This window comes from Chenopodium album, chromosome 8 (genome assembly GCF_948465745.1).
Source record: "Chenopodium album chromosome 8, dcCheAlbu1.1, whole genome shotgun sequence".
NCBI lineage: Eukaryota > Viridiplantae > Streptophyta > Magnoliopsida > Caryophyllales > Amaranthaceae > Chenopodium > Chenopodium album.
In genome coordinates this window covers 69,244,726-69,258,784 of record NC_137841.1, presented here as the reverse complement: position 1 = coordinate 69,258,784, position 14,059 = coordinate 69,244,726, and the positions used below count along the sequence as shown (strand labels likewise).

General features: G+C 36.1%; 1 protein-coding gene across 1 annotated transcript; it reads left to right on the top strand.

The window, feature by feature from the left end:
* Nucleotides 1-11,619: 11,619 nt before the first annotated feature.
* On the top strand, nt 11,620-13,371 carry LOC145556425 (aquaporin TIP4-1-like). Its single transcript, XM_081618079.1, has 3 exons — nt 11,620-11,860; nt 12,349-12,590; nt 12,846-13,371. Exons 1-3 carry the CDS (start codon nt 11,731-11,733, stop codon nt 13,221-13,223), a joined length of 750 nt encoding a protein of 249 aa, XP_081474205.1. The 5' UTR covers nt 11,620-11,730; the 3' UTR covers nt 13,224-13,371.
* The last annotated feature ends 688 nt before the right edge of the window (nt 13,372-14,059 follow it).

Here is a 14,059-nt window from a genome sequence, read left to right as displayed (position 1 = left end):
TTAGAGCAATTTAGGTTGTTTATGCAAAATTTGAACAAAAAATTCATCAACTTGCAGCAATTCGTGTCCAATTTTGGGATTTGAGGAGAGAGAAAGTAAAGAGGTTTGAAAGTTTGGGGAGAGAGGAAATTTTGGACGGTGGGTTAGGGGTTTGAGGGAGGATATATGTTTTAATCTTGACCGTCCAAAGTAACATAATCTTACGGCTGAGATTGATTCCTATATAACTAAGGTTCTTATATAAGGAGGGGTTCTTATCGGATCCCTCCCCTATATATATATTAAATATCGCCCTCGATTTTCTAACTAACGCCCGCAAAATGAAATTAAATTACGTATTTAACCTTATTATAACGATTATAAAAATAATTAATTTTACCTTAATTTCATACTTTTACTGGACACAAAATTTTTTACCGCTCTCTCTAGTGGTGAACGGCCACCGACCTTCATCGGACAACCACCCCAACCACCGTGAAATCAAACAAATTTTATAAATTTTGCAAAATCAATTTCGTTAGATCTTATGGACAACAACGAAATACCAGAAACACAACCTTTGACGCTTGCCGAAGGCTCGTCGAACCGATCAGAATCGGTACGTTGCGTTAATTTTTTTAAAAAAATCGAAACCCAGAAAACGCCTAGGATTTTCGAATGACCTAGGCTGAAACGCCTAGTTTTTTCGAATATCCTAGGATGTTTCGAAAAAACTAGGCGTTTTAGCCTAGGTCATTCGAAAATACTAGGCGTTTCCTGGGTTTCGATTTTTCTTTTTTTTTTTTTAATTTTTTATTTCACGTATTGGTTGATTGTCATTGGATTTTATACTTTTGAAATTATTATTGTTATTAAAATTAGTTATTATTATTATTATTATTGTTATTGTTATTATTATTGTTATTGTCATTATTATGGTTGAAAGTTTTTTTTATAATTAGTTGTATTGTTATTGTTGTTATTACTATTAGTCGTCTTCTTTGGTTCTAACTTTTATTAATATTTATATAGGATTCTGAGTCCGAGGATGGTGACGGTGTGGACTATAGTGGACATTTTTCGACAAACGAAGTGTTTCCGAGTTTTGAGGATGCTGTTCTATGGGCACAAAATGTTTGTCGACCGCTCGGATTTATGTTAGTGAAGGCTTCTTACAAGACCGGTCGGAGTGGTCGACCGTATCGATATGTGAGTTGTGATCGTGGAAAAAAGGGCATGATAAGAGACATGATGAACGCGATACGCAAAGACACCAAAAGCAAGGCAAACAATTGTCCCTTCAAACTCAAGGTTGAGTATGTCAGAGTAGTAAATGGTTGGAAGCTTAGTTGCTTGAACGGAACTCACAATCATTCTTTGGTTGTTTATCCCGAGGGACATCGACAAATTAGTGGTCTTAGTATTGCTGCTAAGCAGGTAGTGCGTGACATGACTCAGGCACAGGTGCCACCTCGACATATCATGAGAACTCTTGTAGAAAAGTTTCCCGGAGACCATCCTAACATCAGGCATGTCTACAACTGCAGAAGTAAAATAAGAATGGAGCAATTTGAAGGAAGAGAAGTAGTTCACCAGGTGCTTCATTTGGCCAGACAGAGCAAATACCTCACTTGGGTTTTTACTGATTCCAACAATGTGTTGCAACATGCTTTCATGGCACACCCGATCATGACAAATTTGCTTCGCACATACCCGTACGTGATAGGTATGGATTCCACTTACAAGACGAATCGATACGGCATGCCATTCTTTGAGATTGTTGGGGTTACACCGACTAATCAAAACTTTCTTGTTGCATACGCATTCATGAGGTCAGAGTCTCAGGAAAGTTATCGGTGGGTGCTTGAGTGCTTGAGGTTGTTGATCGGTTATCATAGAGAGCCATCGGTACTACTGACAGATAGGGAGCTTGGCCTTTGTGCAGCGTTGAAGAGCGTGTTTCCAAACACAAGACACATGTTGTGTGTGTGGCATATTAACAAAGATGTTGAGGCGAAGGTTACTTCCATGTTTGAAAAAAAAAAGGAGATTGGTGCCAAGTTCAAAAATGGGAGGTGGAGGCTTGTGATTAATGCTACATCTGAAGAGGCATATAACAGAGAACTTGCAGTGCTGAAAACCAAGTGGAGTCGATGGCCGAAAGTGATTGAATATGTTATGGACACTTGGCTCGTACACAAGGAGAAGTTTGTATTGTTTTGGACAAACCAGGTACTACACTTTGGCAATGTTAACAACTGCAGGGTTGAGAGCCAGCATTCAGCATTGAAGTGTTGGATTGACAGTTCAACAGGCTCTTTGGACACGGTTTGGGCTCAAGTGCACTGCTCGATTGAGAACAAGATCATAGCCATTCGTAATGTATTGGAGGCATGTAGAACAAGTCATGGTCAGAAGTACAAGCATAAGCCTTTACATCAGCTGAACGGAAAGGTATCCCACTATTGTCTGTCTATTCTTCTCGGTGAGACAAACAGAATGCGAGGGTTGAGTACGGATATTCATCGACGCTGTGGGTGTGCTCTACGTACTACCCACGGCTTACCTTGTGCGTGCCAAATATATGACTCGATTGCTGCAGGGAAGGGGTTGTATTCTAAGAATATTCATCCATTTTGGAGGACCCTTGTCATTGGAGATGGTGTCGACATTCCTAATATAGTTGATGAAAATGATGAGGATCGAGCTCATTTCCGCACCCTTGTTGATCAGGTTATTGCCAGTGATCCTGTGATGCTTAGGCACATGTCACGAGTTATTGAGGGTGAGATGGATCCTAACTACGATGACCTTCAGGAGCCTAGAGTCAACCCTCGTGTAAGGGGACTAAGTGATCGCTGTGCTGTAACCATGAATCGTCCTACCCACTGCATAAACAATTATAATTATATTAATAATAATAGGAAAAATAAATTAAATAAAAAAAAACAAGTAATAAAAAACTTACGTAATCAACGTTGGTCCTCTCAGGAAGACCGTGATCATCCTCAACATTAGGAGTGACGATAGGATGACTAACTCTCCTAAACCATGATAGGTAGTCAGGTGCACAAGTATGTCCGCCAGGCGGAACTCTAGTATATCCACCAAGCAGAAGACTGAACGCAGCACCGGGAACAAAACCATTCCACATGCGAGTAGTCATCTGAGCTGAAAAACTGACCCTATAAGACTTAACACTAACTGGTCTATGAGCATCATCAGGCCTAATCATGTCACCGGGAACCTCCTGTACAAACCCCAACTGTCGAACAACTCGACCGGGCATATATGGCTCTATGATGCCTCGATATCGAATACATCCAGTAAACGCAGTCCTAGGCACCTGTAATGCAGGAAAAGCTCCGTACGGCAACCAGCATACCTACAAATTAATACAAGAGTAAATCAACTGTAAATTAAAGCATTGTAAAACAAATAGTATTACGTATCTATTTATACCTCATGGTCACCCAGCTGGTCAAGTCGAGTACGAAAGGACACGAGACGCTGTTGATGCTTCCGCGCCATACCAACATCCCATAACCCTGCACGTGCATATGGAACGTCTCGCGTCAACACACCCTGGTGAGGCCGAAAACATGGAAAGTACTCATATATCCAAGACTGGAGAAGAGTTAGACAACCCGCGATAGAATCACATCCATTTCGGGTGGCATGCCCGAGCTGACGATACAAGTACGCTAGTGTGGCTGAACCCCAGGAGTATCTCGTCAACCTCTCCAGGTTATGCTCCACAAACAACTCAGTGAGAAAAGAAGGGTGGGTACGACAACCGCTCTTGTCAGTAAAGAGCGTGTTACCCAAAAGGACCCACATGTAACCAATGACCTGAACCTCCTCTGTAGTCTCTACAGTACGACACCTATCAAAAATCTGGTCAGTATGGACGCCACCATTCCTATATATGGCAGTCTGAGTCTTGACCTGTAGCTCCTCTGTAGTCAACTGTAACAACTCAGCTGCAAATGTCTTATACCGGTCACTAGATAGATCCTCGGCAACCATATCACCTTCAACCCGAATACCAAGTATGTGGTAAACGTCATGCAACATGATGGTCATCTCACCAAAAGGTAGGTGGAAGGTGTTTGTATCTGGCTGCCATCTCTCCACAAAAGCAGAAATCAGCGGAAAATCAAGGTGGTCGTGCATAATGCTCGGCAGGTGTGACAACCCAGTCTGTCGTATCCGCATAGCAGTGTCTGCCGTAAATCCCTCCATCCATTCACTCAACAATCTACACACACTAGCTCTAGTATGACACCGCAAAAACCGTCGATCATGCCCGTCCCAAATATATCGAGCAACATGGGCCCCAAAACTAGGAATAACGGTCCCAACATCGGGTCCACCGTCCATCGGCCCCTGAACAAGCCAAGGCGCTACAGATCGAGGTGGTCGTGAACTCGTAAATCTCCCATCAGGACCTCTCGTCACGACAGTCGGCTGCTCCTCAGCATCAGCATCAGCATCAGCATCATCGTCCTCAGGTCCATCATCATCGTATCTCGAACCTGAACCCGAAACCGAGCTAGTAGTCCTCAACAAAGGATTAGGACCGGCTCCCTCCCGCTCATCCAAATAAGTCCCAGAACTACCCACTTCTCTATCGCGCTCCGGTAAAGAACTACCTTCCCGTATACTAATCCCCGGCCCCCTATCTCTCCTAACCGACGCGTTAATGCCGCGTGATCTAGCATGGCGTGGACCAGAACCCTCGACTACATTCTAAATTTAGAATAAAATGGCATTAATACTAACAAAATCGACCAACTAATATTTTTAATAACTAACAACTAAATATTCAAACTTTCAACCAAATAATAAACTAGTACACATATCATCCAATTAATTATAACAAAATCCAACAAATTTCTAATAATTAACAACTAAATATTCAAAATTTTAACCAAATAATAAACTAGTACACATATCATCCAATTATATATAACAAAATCCAACAAATTTCTAATAATTAACAACTAAATATTCAAACTTTTAACCAAATAATAAACTAGTACACATATCATCCAATTATTTATAACAAAATCCAACAAACAATATTTCTACATTATTCCTTAGTTAATCTTGCATTAGCCGACATAAAGTAATGATATAATACTAGTATCACCATCAACTATAAGAAATAAGAAATAATGACCGAAACCAAACTATCATTACACATTCACGTTAATTCGAGAAATCTAAGGAACTTGCACATAGACTAATCAAATTGCCGATTTTAAAATTTCTATCGGTAAAAAAAAGCTATCTTTCTAGTCAATTTTGGAGTAGGGTAAAGTCAAGACAATCTTGAAGTAACGGAGCAAGCAACATTTAAAATCTAATCAAAACCCATTTTCCTACTCACATCTTTATAGTAGATAAAAAAAAAAGGATCAACAAGTATAGGAATATAAAAATCAGCCAATAACCATTGCTTATAGTATGAAAATCTGAAAAATGAAAAAGAATCAAGAATGCTCAACAAGTATTTTCATATAGATGAATTCGAAATCATATTTAATCCTCATCAACTATATATCAACACAAACCACCCAAAATATCAACAAAACTTCAAACTAAACATCACGAAAATTCTCAAAAAAAACTTCCAAGAAATTCTATACGGGCATCGAGATAGATAGTAATGGTTGGAACATCTACGAGGCTAATATCTAAAACAATAATAACTCTTAATCAATCCAACAGCACTTAAAGAAAATCCATTATATACAGAGTACAAATATTGCCAACAACGTCATTTCTCAAACACAATACAACTAACTACTACATATTTATAATCCGATTGTAAAGTCATATTAAAATGTATAGGGTGTGAATATATGAGCACAAAGCATAGATATCTCACTACTTTGTTACACGAGATGCTAAAACCATTTATGATTGAATTAAAATTAAAGCATTACAAAAATTAAATCTACACTAACAAATCCCAAAATCAACAACTAAAAACCAAGCAATTGAAGTCCTTCACTTTAGTTGATTAAAACCCAAAAATCTTGAACTTTAGTTGATGATTTAATTTCCAATTTCCAAACAACAACAACGAATTTACAACAACGAATTTAATAATAATAACAACAACGAATTTACAAATTCAAAGCCAAGCAATTAAAACCCAATACCAAAAAAAAAAAAAAAAAAAAAAACGAATTTAAAAAAAAAATAAAAACCCAGGCAAACGCCCAGTTTTTTCGAACAGCCATGGCTGAAACGCCTGGTTCGTGCGTACAACCGTGTGGTTGTACGAAAAAACTGGGCGTTTCACCTCAACCGCCCAGATTTTTCGTACAACCACACGGTTGTACGCACGAACTAGGCGTTTCAGCCATGGTTGTGCGAAAAAATCAGGCGTTTGCCTGGATTTCAGAAAAAAAAAAAAAAAAACACAAACCTCTTCTCCGCCGGCGATTGACTTGCCTTTGTCCTTCCGCGGCATTATGACGGTGTAGATCGGCGCTCAACCACTGCTCCGGCGCTTTTATCTGCGGTGATAGTGGTGGCGGCGGTGGATGTTGTGGTGGTGGAGGTGGATGTGGTGGTGGTGGTTTGTTTAGAGAGAGAATGAGAGTGAGTAAGGAATGAGGGTTTTGTTGGGGGAGGGAGGTAATTTTGTTTGAGGGTTATTTTTTTTTTTTTATAAAAAGGGTAAGAATGTAGTTTTAATTTATTTTGCGGGCGTTAGTTAGATATTCGAGGGCGACGTTTAGCTTTCCACATATATATATATATATATATATATATATATATATATATATATATATATATATATATATATATATATTTTTTTTTTTTTTTTTTTTTGTGACGGGAAATTCAACAAACTCAAAAGTGTACCAAACCAACCTACAAAAAACAAAGAGTAACCATAACACTTCCCACGTTATGCAAATAATATGCAGTAAAAGCAATAAAGAAAGCGAAATAAAAGAACATCTAAGTCATCTAACATGAAGAGCAACAAAGAGGAACGACGAACGAAGCTAGATAAAACAAATGCCCATTAAACCAGAACATGGGCCATAAATAGACCTCAAGGGCAACAAAATTGGCAAAATTATATCCAAAATGGCAAAATGTCCTTAATCAAAGAAATGGATCAATAATTTGGATTTCTGCTGTCTCGTGCTGAATTTCGACTTATCATCTATTTTTGTACATGATGATTTATGACACTTTCTTAATAATCATGTATTATACCAATACAAAATACATAATACAATAGAAATATTTGTCAATTACTACCGCAAGTTAATACCACTTTGTAAATTACTACCGCAAATTAAAAAAAGTTGTGAATTACTACCGCAAAATTTTTTAAGATGTTGCGATTACTACCAAACCCCCATTAAACCCAACTATGACGTCATTATAGCTCTTTAACCCCCATTAAAGTGATATAATGACGTCATAGTTGGGTTTAATGGGGGTTTGGTAGTAATCACAACATCTTAAAATTTTTTGCGGTAGTAATTCACAACTTTTTTAATTTGCGGTAGTAATTTACAAAGTGGTATTAACTTGCGGTAGTAATTGGCAAATTTTCCAATACAATATACTCCCTCCGTTTTTAAATACTCCCTCCGCGGAGTTTTAGGAAAAATTGGAGAAAGTAATAAAATATGAAGGTAGTGGGGTAGTTGAGAAAATAAAAAATTGTAAAAAGCAAAAGTAGTAGAAGAATAGGAAGAGAGAAAGTATTATGTTGGGTCCACCAAATTTGATAAATGAATTAAATATTGTAAAAACTTTCCAAAAAAGGAAATGGAACAAATATTTAAAAACGGCCAGAAAAAAAAAGTGGAGCAAATATTTAAAAACGGAGGGAGTAATAAATATTGTAGTTAAACTTCATTATCTTTGACCATTAAAAATCCGCCAATAAAATATTGTACTCCGCATACGATTTCACCCTATAGGTATTAGGTAGGATGTTTTGGATGGATCATAGAAATGACCCCGGCAAGTAGCTGGGGAATTTTAAAGGGAGGAATGTTAGGCATTTAGAAATGCATAACAAAGGGTATTCATGTAATTATGCATATGTACAAACGAATAAATATTCTGATATCATTGGATGATCAAATGGTACCATTGAATATACCGTGGTACTATATGTGCATTCAGTTGTACTAAATTTATGCGTAAATAGTACCACTGAGGAATCAATGGTACTATATAAACTTTCAATGGAACAATCACCATGTGGTCCCCATCACGTGATACAATCCGACTAAAAAATAGGTGTGGTCCACCTACATGTCTCTCTCTTCCTATCTCTCTCCTATTTTCTCTCTCTACCATGTGTTTTTATAATATTTTAATCAATGTTATGCATTAGTAAATACATAACTTTCCTCCATTTCTAGTTTCTGCAAGTAGCAAGTTAAACAAGTAATGTTGACAAATGATAAGAAGGGCGGCCACTATAGGACAAATAAAAGTCGTACGTACTTACGTGGTTGCCAGCTTTAGTATGCAAATAATTCACAAAAATATTTGATCAACTTCAAAGGAAATCATCATGCGCCTTCATGCACGTTCAAACTTTTGGGATAGTTGTAATTATTTTTATTTGTCAATTGTGTAGTGGTGCATGAACGTTGACTGTTAGAATATATGAAAATATATTCTGATAAATATTGTATATAATTAGTTTGGTAATTGTATATATCCTTGCCCTTTGTAGCTAGATAGTTTTCTAGTTTATCTCTTGTACATTGTGTATTTATACTTGAAGCAATGAATGGGAAAGGCAACGATCACATTCTTTCATTGTGTATTTTTGACGCCTTTTGGTCCAAATTACTTCTAATTACTCACTTACTAATTTAATTGGACAATTTTTTAGTACTCCCTCCATCCCTAAATTACATTCCTGTTTGGAAATTTACACGGGAATTAAGGAGGAAAGAATAAGACAAATAACAATAATTAGATAATGTAATGGGAACTACTGAACATTAAATAATTTTTTGAGTAAAACAAAGATAAATTAGTGATTACTCATGACATGTCATCAATCCTTTGCAAAAAAAAAGGACCAATCACATGCTCCTAATTGAAAATTTTTAACCAATCATATTCATTGTAATTTTTCGGCACAAAGATTCTGAAAAATTAAAAGCTGAAAAAGTACATTAGCCAACCAAACATTAAAAGTGGAATATAAATACATTAATTATACATTAAAAGTACAACTTAAAAAGAGAGTGAAAAAAAAAACTTACTAAAAATAGAAAGGTAGAATGTAATTTTGGAATACCCAAAATAGAAAGGAGGAATGTAATTTAGGGACGGAGGGAGTACACAAAAGTGACAAAACATAAGCATGTAACGATAAGATTGGGGGTACGTAGTACTCAATGTTTGTCGTTGATCCGAATTCATCTATACTACTAGACACTACCTTCCTACTTCTATGTATTCCATATGTTTCAATATTCACTATAGTTGTATTTTGAAATTTGAATTGACAATATTTGTCAACTTTACCTTGATTATCGTAGGAGTAAGTCATAGCAATATTGATTTCAAATCTGAACACAAGAATATTATTGCAAAAAATATAACCAGGGGTGAGCAAATAAATATACAAATGAGATGGTTCTAGGGATGACAACGGGTCGGACTCGGAGCGTATTATGCTAAATCCGACTCCGACCCGACAGAAAGTCGGAGGTTAAATCCGACATCCGACTCCGACTCCGACATCCGACTCCGACTCTAATATCCGACCTCCGACTCCGACTCCGATCCGACCCGACTCCGAGTTTTTTTTTTCATTGTTCAATATACTTTGAGATGTTGGGCTACTTGGGCCTTTACAATCCACACCCAATGCCACCATAACCCACACAAAAATCCACTATCTATTGGAGTCGGAGTCGGATAATCCGTTAAAGTCGGACATTTGTCGGAGTCGGATTTTTTTCTCGGATTTTTTTTAGGATCCGACTCCGACCCTCCTCCGACTCGGAGTCGGATTATTTTAACGGAGTCGAACTCGGATTACTTTTTTCTCGGACTCAGAGCGGATATTTTTCCTCGGAACGGGGCGGAGTAGGGTCGGATCCGGACTAAATTGCCATCCCTAGATGGTTCTAAGCACCAAGTAGACCTTTCGAGCCCTTTCAGGAACCCAAAGAAGTATGCACCTCGATGTCTAATTTTTGTTGAGCTAAAAATGTTTTTTGGGTCTTAATTTGAAGGCTAATTAACTACTATAATAAATTAATAATACATGAAAATAGATAATTTTTAAATATTTTGGATTGCGGAATTAAGTACCGAAATCCCATCAAAGGGTGCAACCCAAAATCATATTGTATTGTTTGTAACTATATATGCACCCCAACCAGTTACATAAAAGCCCATGATGGCTTTGAATTGATGAAAAGGAGACATAAACTTCTTATGTATTTGGCAAAATCAATAATTAATTTAAGAGGCAAAAAAGATGGTTACAATCACCTAAATAAGTCGAAAATTATCCATAATTAAAAGACTATAATTCATGCTTTTGAAAAAAAATTCCCAAATTGAAGTGGTTGTAAGGGTGTCCCTCCGAATTACAAAAAATGCTTTGTAACCCATAATAAACCTACTAGTAAGCCTGCTAGTTGATTTGTCACTGTTTTGAGGTCAAATGTATGTAACAAAAGTTTTTTAAAAATTCCAGTCACTTCCAAAACAAAATTATGTGACAAAGACGAATCCGTTGTTACCCATAATAATAAATCAGTTCAGCTTGTTTTTTAGCCCTTTTTTTTGGTGCTACCTTTGAATTAATAATTAGTATGTTGGTGGGATGCAAAACGCATAATTAGTGGAGATGGATAATGATTTTGATTTAACGCAAAAACCTCCTTTAATTTGGGTGTTCCTTATTGGTCCGACGTTGACCTGTGAAAAAACCTTTATTAACAAAGAAATATAGTACTCGTGTATGAAAATCAACAATGTACTAGCAATAAATTTGATATTTTGAAAATATATAAGATGAATCAAACAAGATCACACATGACTATATTTCGCATTACGTATAAAACACAAAGCACGGTTGAAGGAGATCGAGTGAGTAAATAGTGTTAAAGTCAAAACGTGTCAACTAAAAAAGAAAAAAACGGAGGTATGTAGTACTACCTCCGGTCCAAATTACTCGCAACTTTGGAATATTTTAAATCTCACAAATAATATCCCAAAATTGCGAGTAATTTGGACCGGAGGTAGTATTAAATTATCAAGTGGGATGTGACAACTAACAAGCTTCACAATCAAGCCAGCCCTACTAGCTTAAGTCAATTAAGTGGTATAAAGTATAATTAATTAAGCTACAAAATCCTTTTGTCATTGCCATCTAAAAAAAAAAAAAAAGAAACTTTAGTCATTGCATCAAAAACAAAATAATGTTGTAAGGCATAATGTATACTAATATATCATTTTCACCCTTGACCATATAACATGATCACATGGACAAAGGAATCTCCACCTTTGCAGCTCCACCCTTCACAAATAATAATCTTTCTCGTTGTAAAAAAAAAATAATAATCTTTCTCACTATCTTTATATATAAATGTATGCTCGTTTATAGCTAAGGCATGCACTTGCATCTCATTTGTCAAACTTTTTGTACGTAAGAGTAGTAGAGTATATACTACTCTATTATTAGAGAGAAAAAGTGTGTAAAATTACTCCATCAACATGCCTAGCAGAATTGCCCTAGGAACAAGCCGAGAGGCAACGCAACCCGATTGCATCAATGCCCTCGTCGTTGAATTCATTTGCACCTTCCTCTTCGTCTTTGCCGGTGTTGGATCCGCCATGGCTGCTGGTACCACCTTCTCTCCATTCCTATCATTTTAAATAAATAATAGTATATACGGAGTATTTCGAATTTTATAATTCAATTAGAGAAAAGGAAAGAGGTTATAAAATTAAATTTTGTTATAATTAATGTTTTACGACGGAATATTCTGTTAGGGATGACTCCTATAGGTCTAAGCTACTTTGCATAATAATGAAAAGGTTTATGCTCCACATATTAATTAGCTCCACTTGTATGATATTCCACACATACGTTATCCTAAACCTACCAAAAGTCATCATCTTATATTACATGTGGACGGAAACTCATCTCAAATAATCTTAGATCTCAGATATCATATAATTTCTTTTAACTTTAACCAGCTAAGCAAGATGATTTACGACTTTGAATTGTCAATGGATCACTTGCTAGTTGCTATTGTCAAGAAAAATGTTTATATTCCAATTAAGCATATATTAAGTTATAAACATGGATGAAAAATGTGAATTTTACAGATAAAGCAGGAGCAAGTACAATAGTAGGGTTGTTATTCGTGGGAATAACACATGCATTTGTAGTAGCAGTGATGATTGCTGCAGGATTTAACATTTCTGGAGGTCACTTGAACCCTGCTGTTACTCTTGGTCTTGCTATTGGTGGCAATATCACAATCATCAGATCGATTTTATATTGGATCATCCAATGTCTTGCTTCTGCTCTTGCTTGTTTTTTGCTCACCTATGTCACTGGTGGACTGGTAAATTATTTTTCCTTACCTGCATTATCATTTCTTTTTTATTTGTCGTCGCTTTCGTTTAAAATTATTATTTATCTTGTTCAAAATCAGTTATCACATTGTCTTACCTTACTTTCATATGTAACTAATATTATTATACTACCTCCGTTACAGGTTATGTGCAACTAAGATAACTTTTTTTTTTTTTTTTTTTCCAATAAATCCGAAGAGACGTAGGGAATATTAATTTTGACGATTTTGCCTTTAACAATACAGGTAACCCCTATACACTCTCTTCCAAAGGGGGTGGACCCTCTACAAGGATTGGTGATGGAAGTGATCCTAACATTTTCTCTCCTCTTCACAATTTACACTACCATTGTGGACCCAAAGAAGGGCCCACTTCAAAGCCAAGGTATATTGCTTACTGGGCTAGTGGTTGGGGCCAACATCTTTGCTGGTGGGCTTTTCTCAGGGGCATCAATGAACCCAGCTAGGTCATTTGGGCCGGCTCTTGTTAGCTGGAACTGGACTGATCACTGGGTTTATTGGGTTGGCCCACTTATTGGTGGAGCTCTTGGTGGCCTCATTTGTGACAACTTCTTCATTGTTAGATCTCATGTTCCTCTTACAAGAGATGATGAAGCATTTTAATAATATCATTATCGTGCAATTAAAATGTAATTAGTTGCACTTGAGCATTTGCGAAAAGAACAAGCTTCTTGATGTAACTTTGCAATTAAGCGGATAATTTAATCAAATATTGATCTAAAAAGAAAACAACGTAAGTCTGTCTTGAATATTTTTCCATTGCACTTTAGATAAACTTTAAAAACTTTTACCGTAAATATCACTTATCCAACTACAATATATAGCTAGATGAGATATGAAATATAAAATTACAAAATTTTTACGTGTAAAATATATTGTTTTAAAATGTGTATTAGATATTGTGAAAAGTAAAATGAGACAAAACTTATACCTAATACAAGTACTTCTTATTTGGTACATCAAGGTCATACTCAATTTCAACAATATAATCATAAAAGATTTGATGCATGTATGTTCAAGAAATTACCATTGCAATAATGACACACATCAGAACTCAGAAACATGTGATACATGTATATATGTGATAATGTGAACATGACAGATCAATTATACTGTCCAACAGATTATAACATTTGCAAACTTCTAATACTCCGTAACTCATCACAAAAAAAAAATATTGACAAAATATACAAAGGATGAAAGGACACAGCAATAGTGAAATGTGATACAGAGTAATAAATGTTACAAATTTTCAAAAGTACTATTAGTATAACTTCAATTCTAAACAATACATACAAGACAATTTTGATATGTAATGAGTGTCTTCCGTACTTTTTAACCATTAAAATAAGTGCTATAGTAATACATAACTTCATCAAATTGCAATTCTTTTGTTAAATTTCAATCATTTTATTAGTTGATACACTTTTAGGCAAACG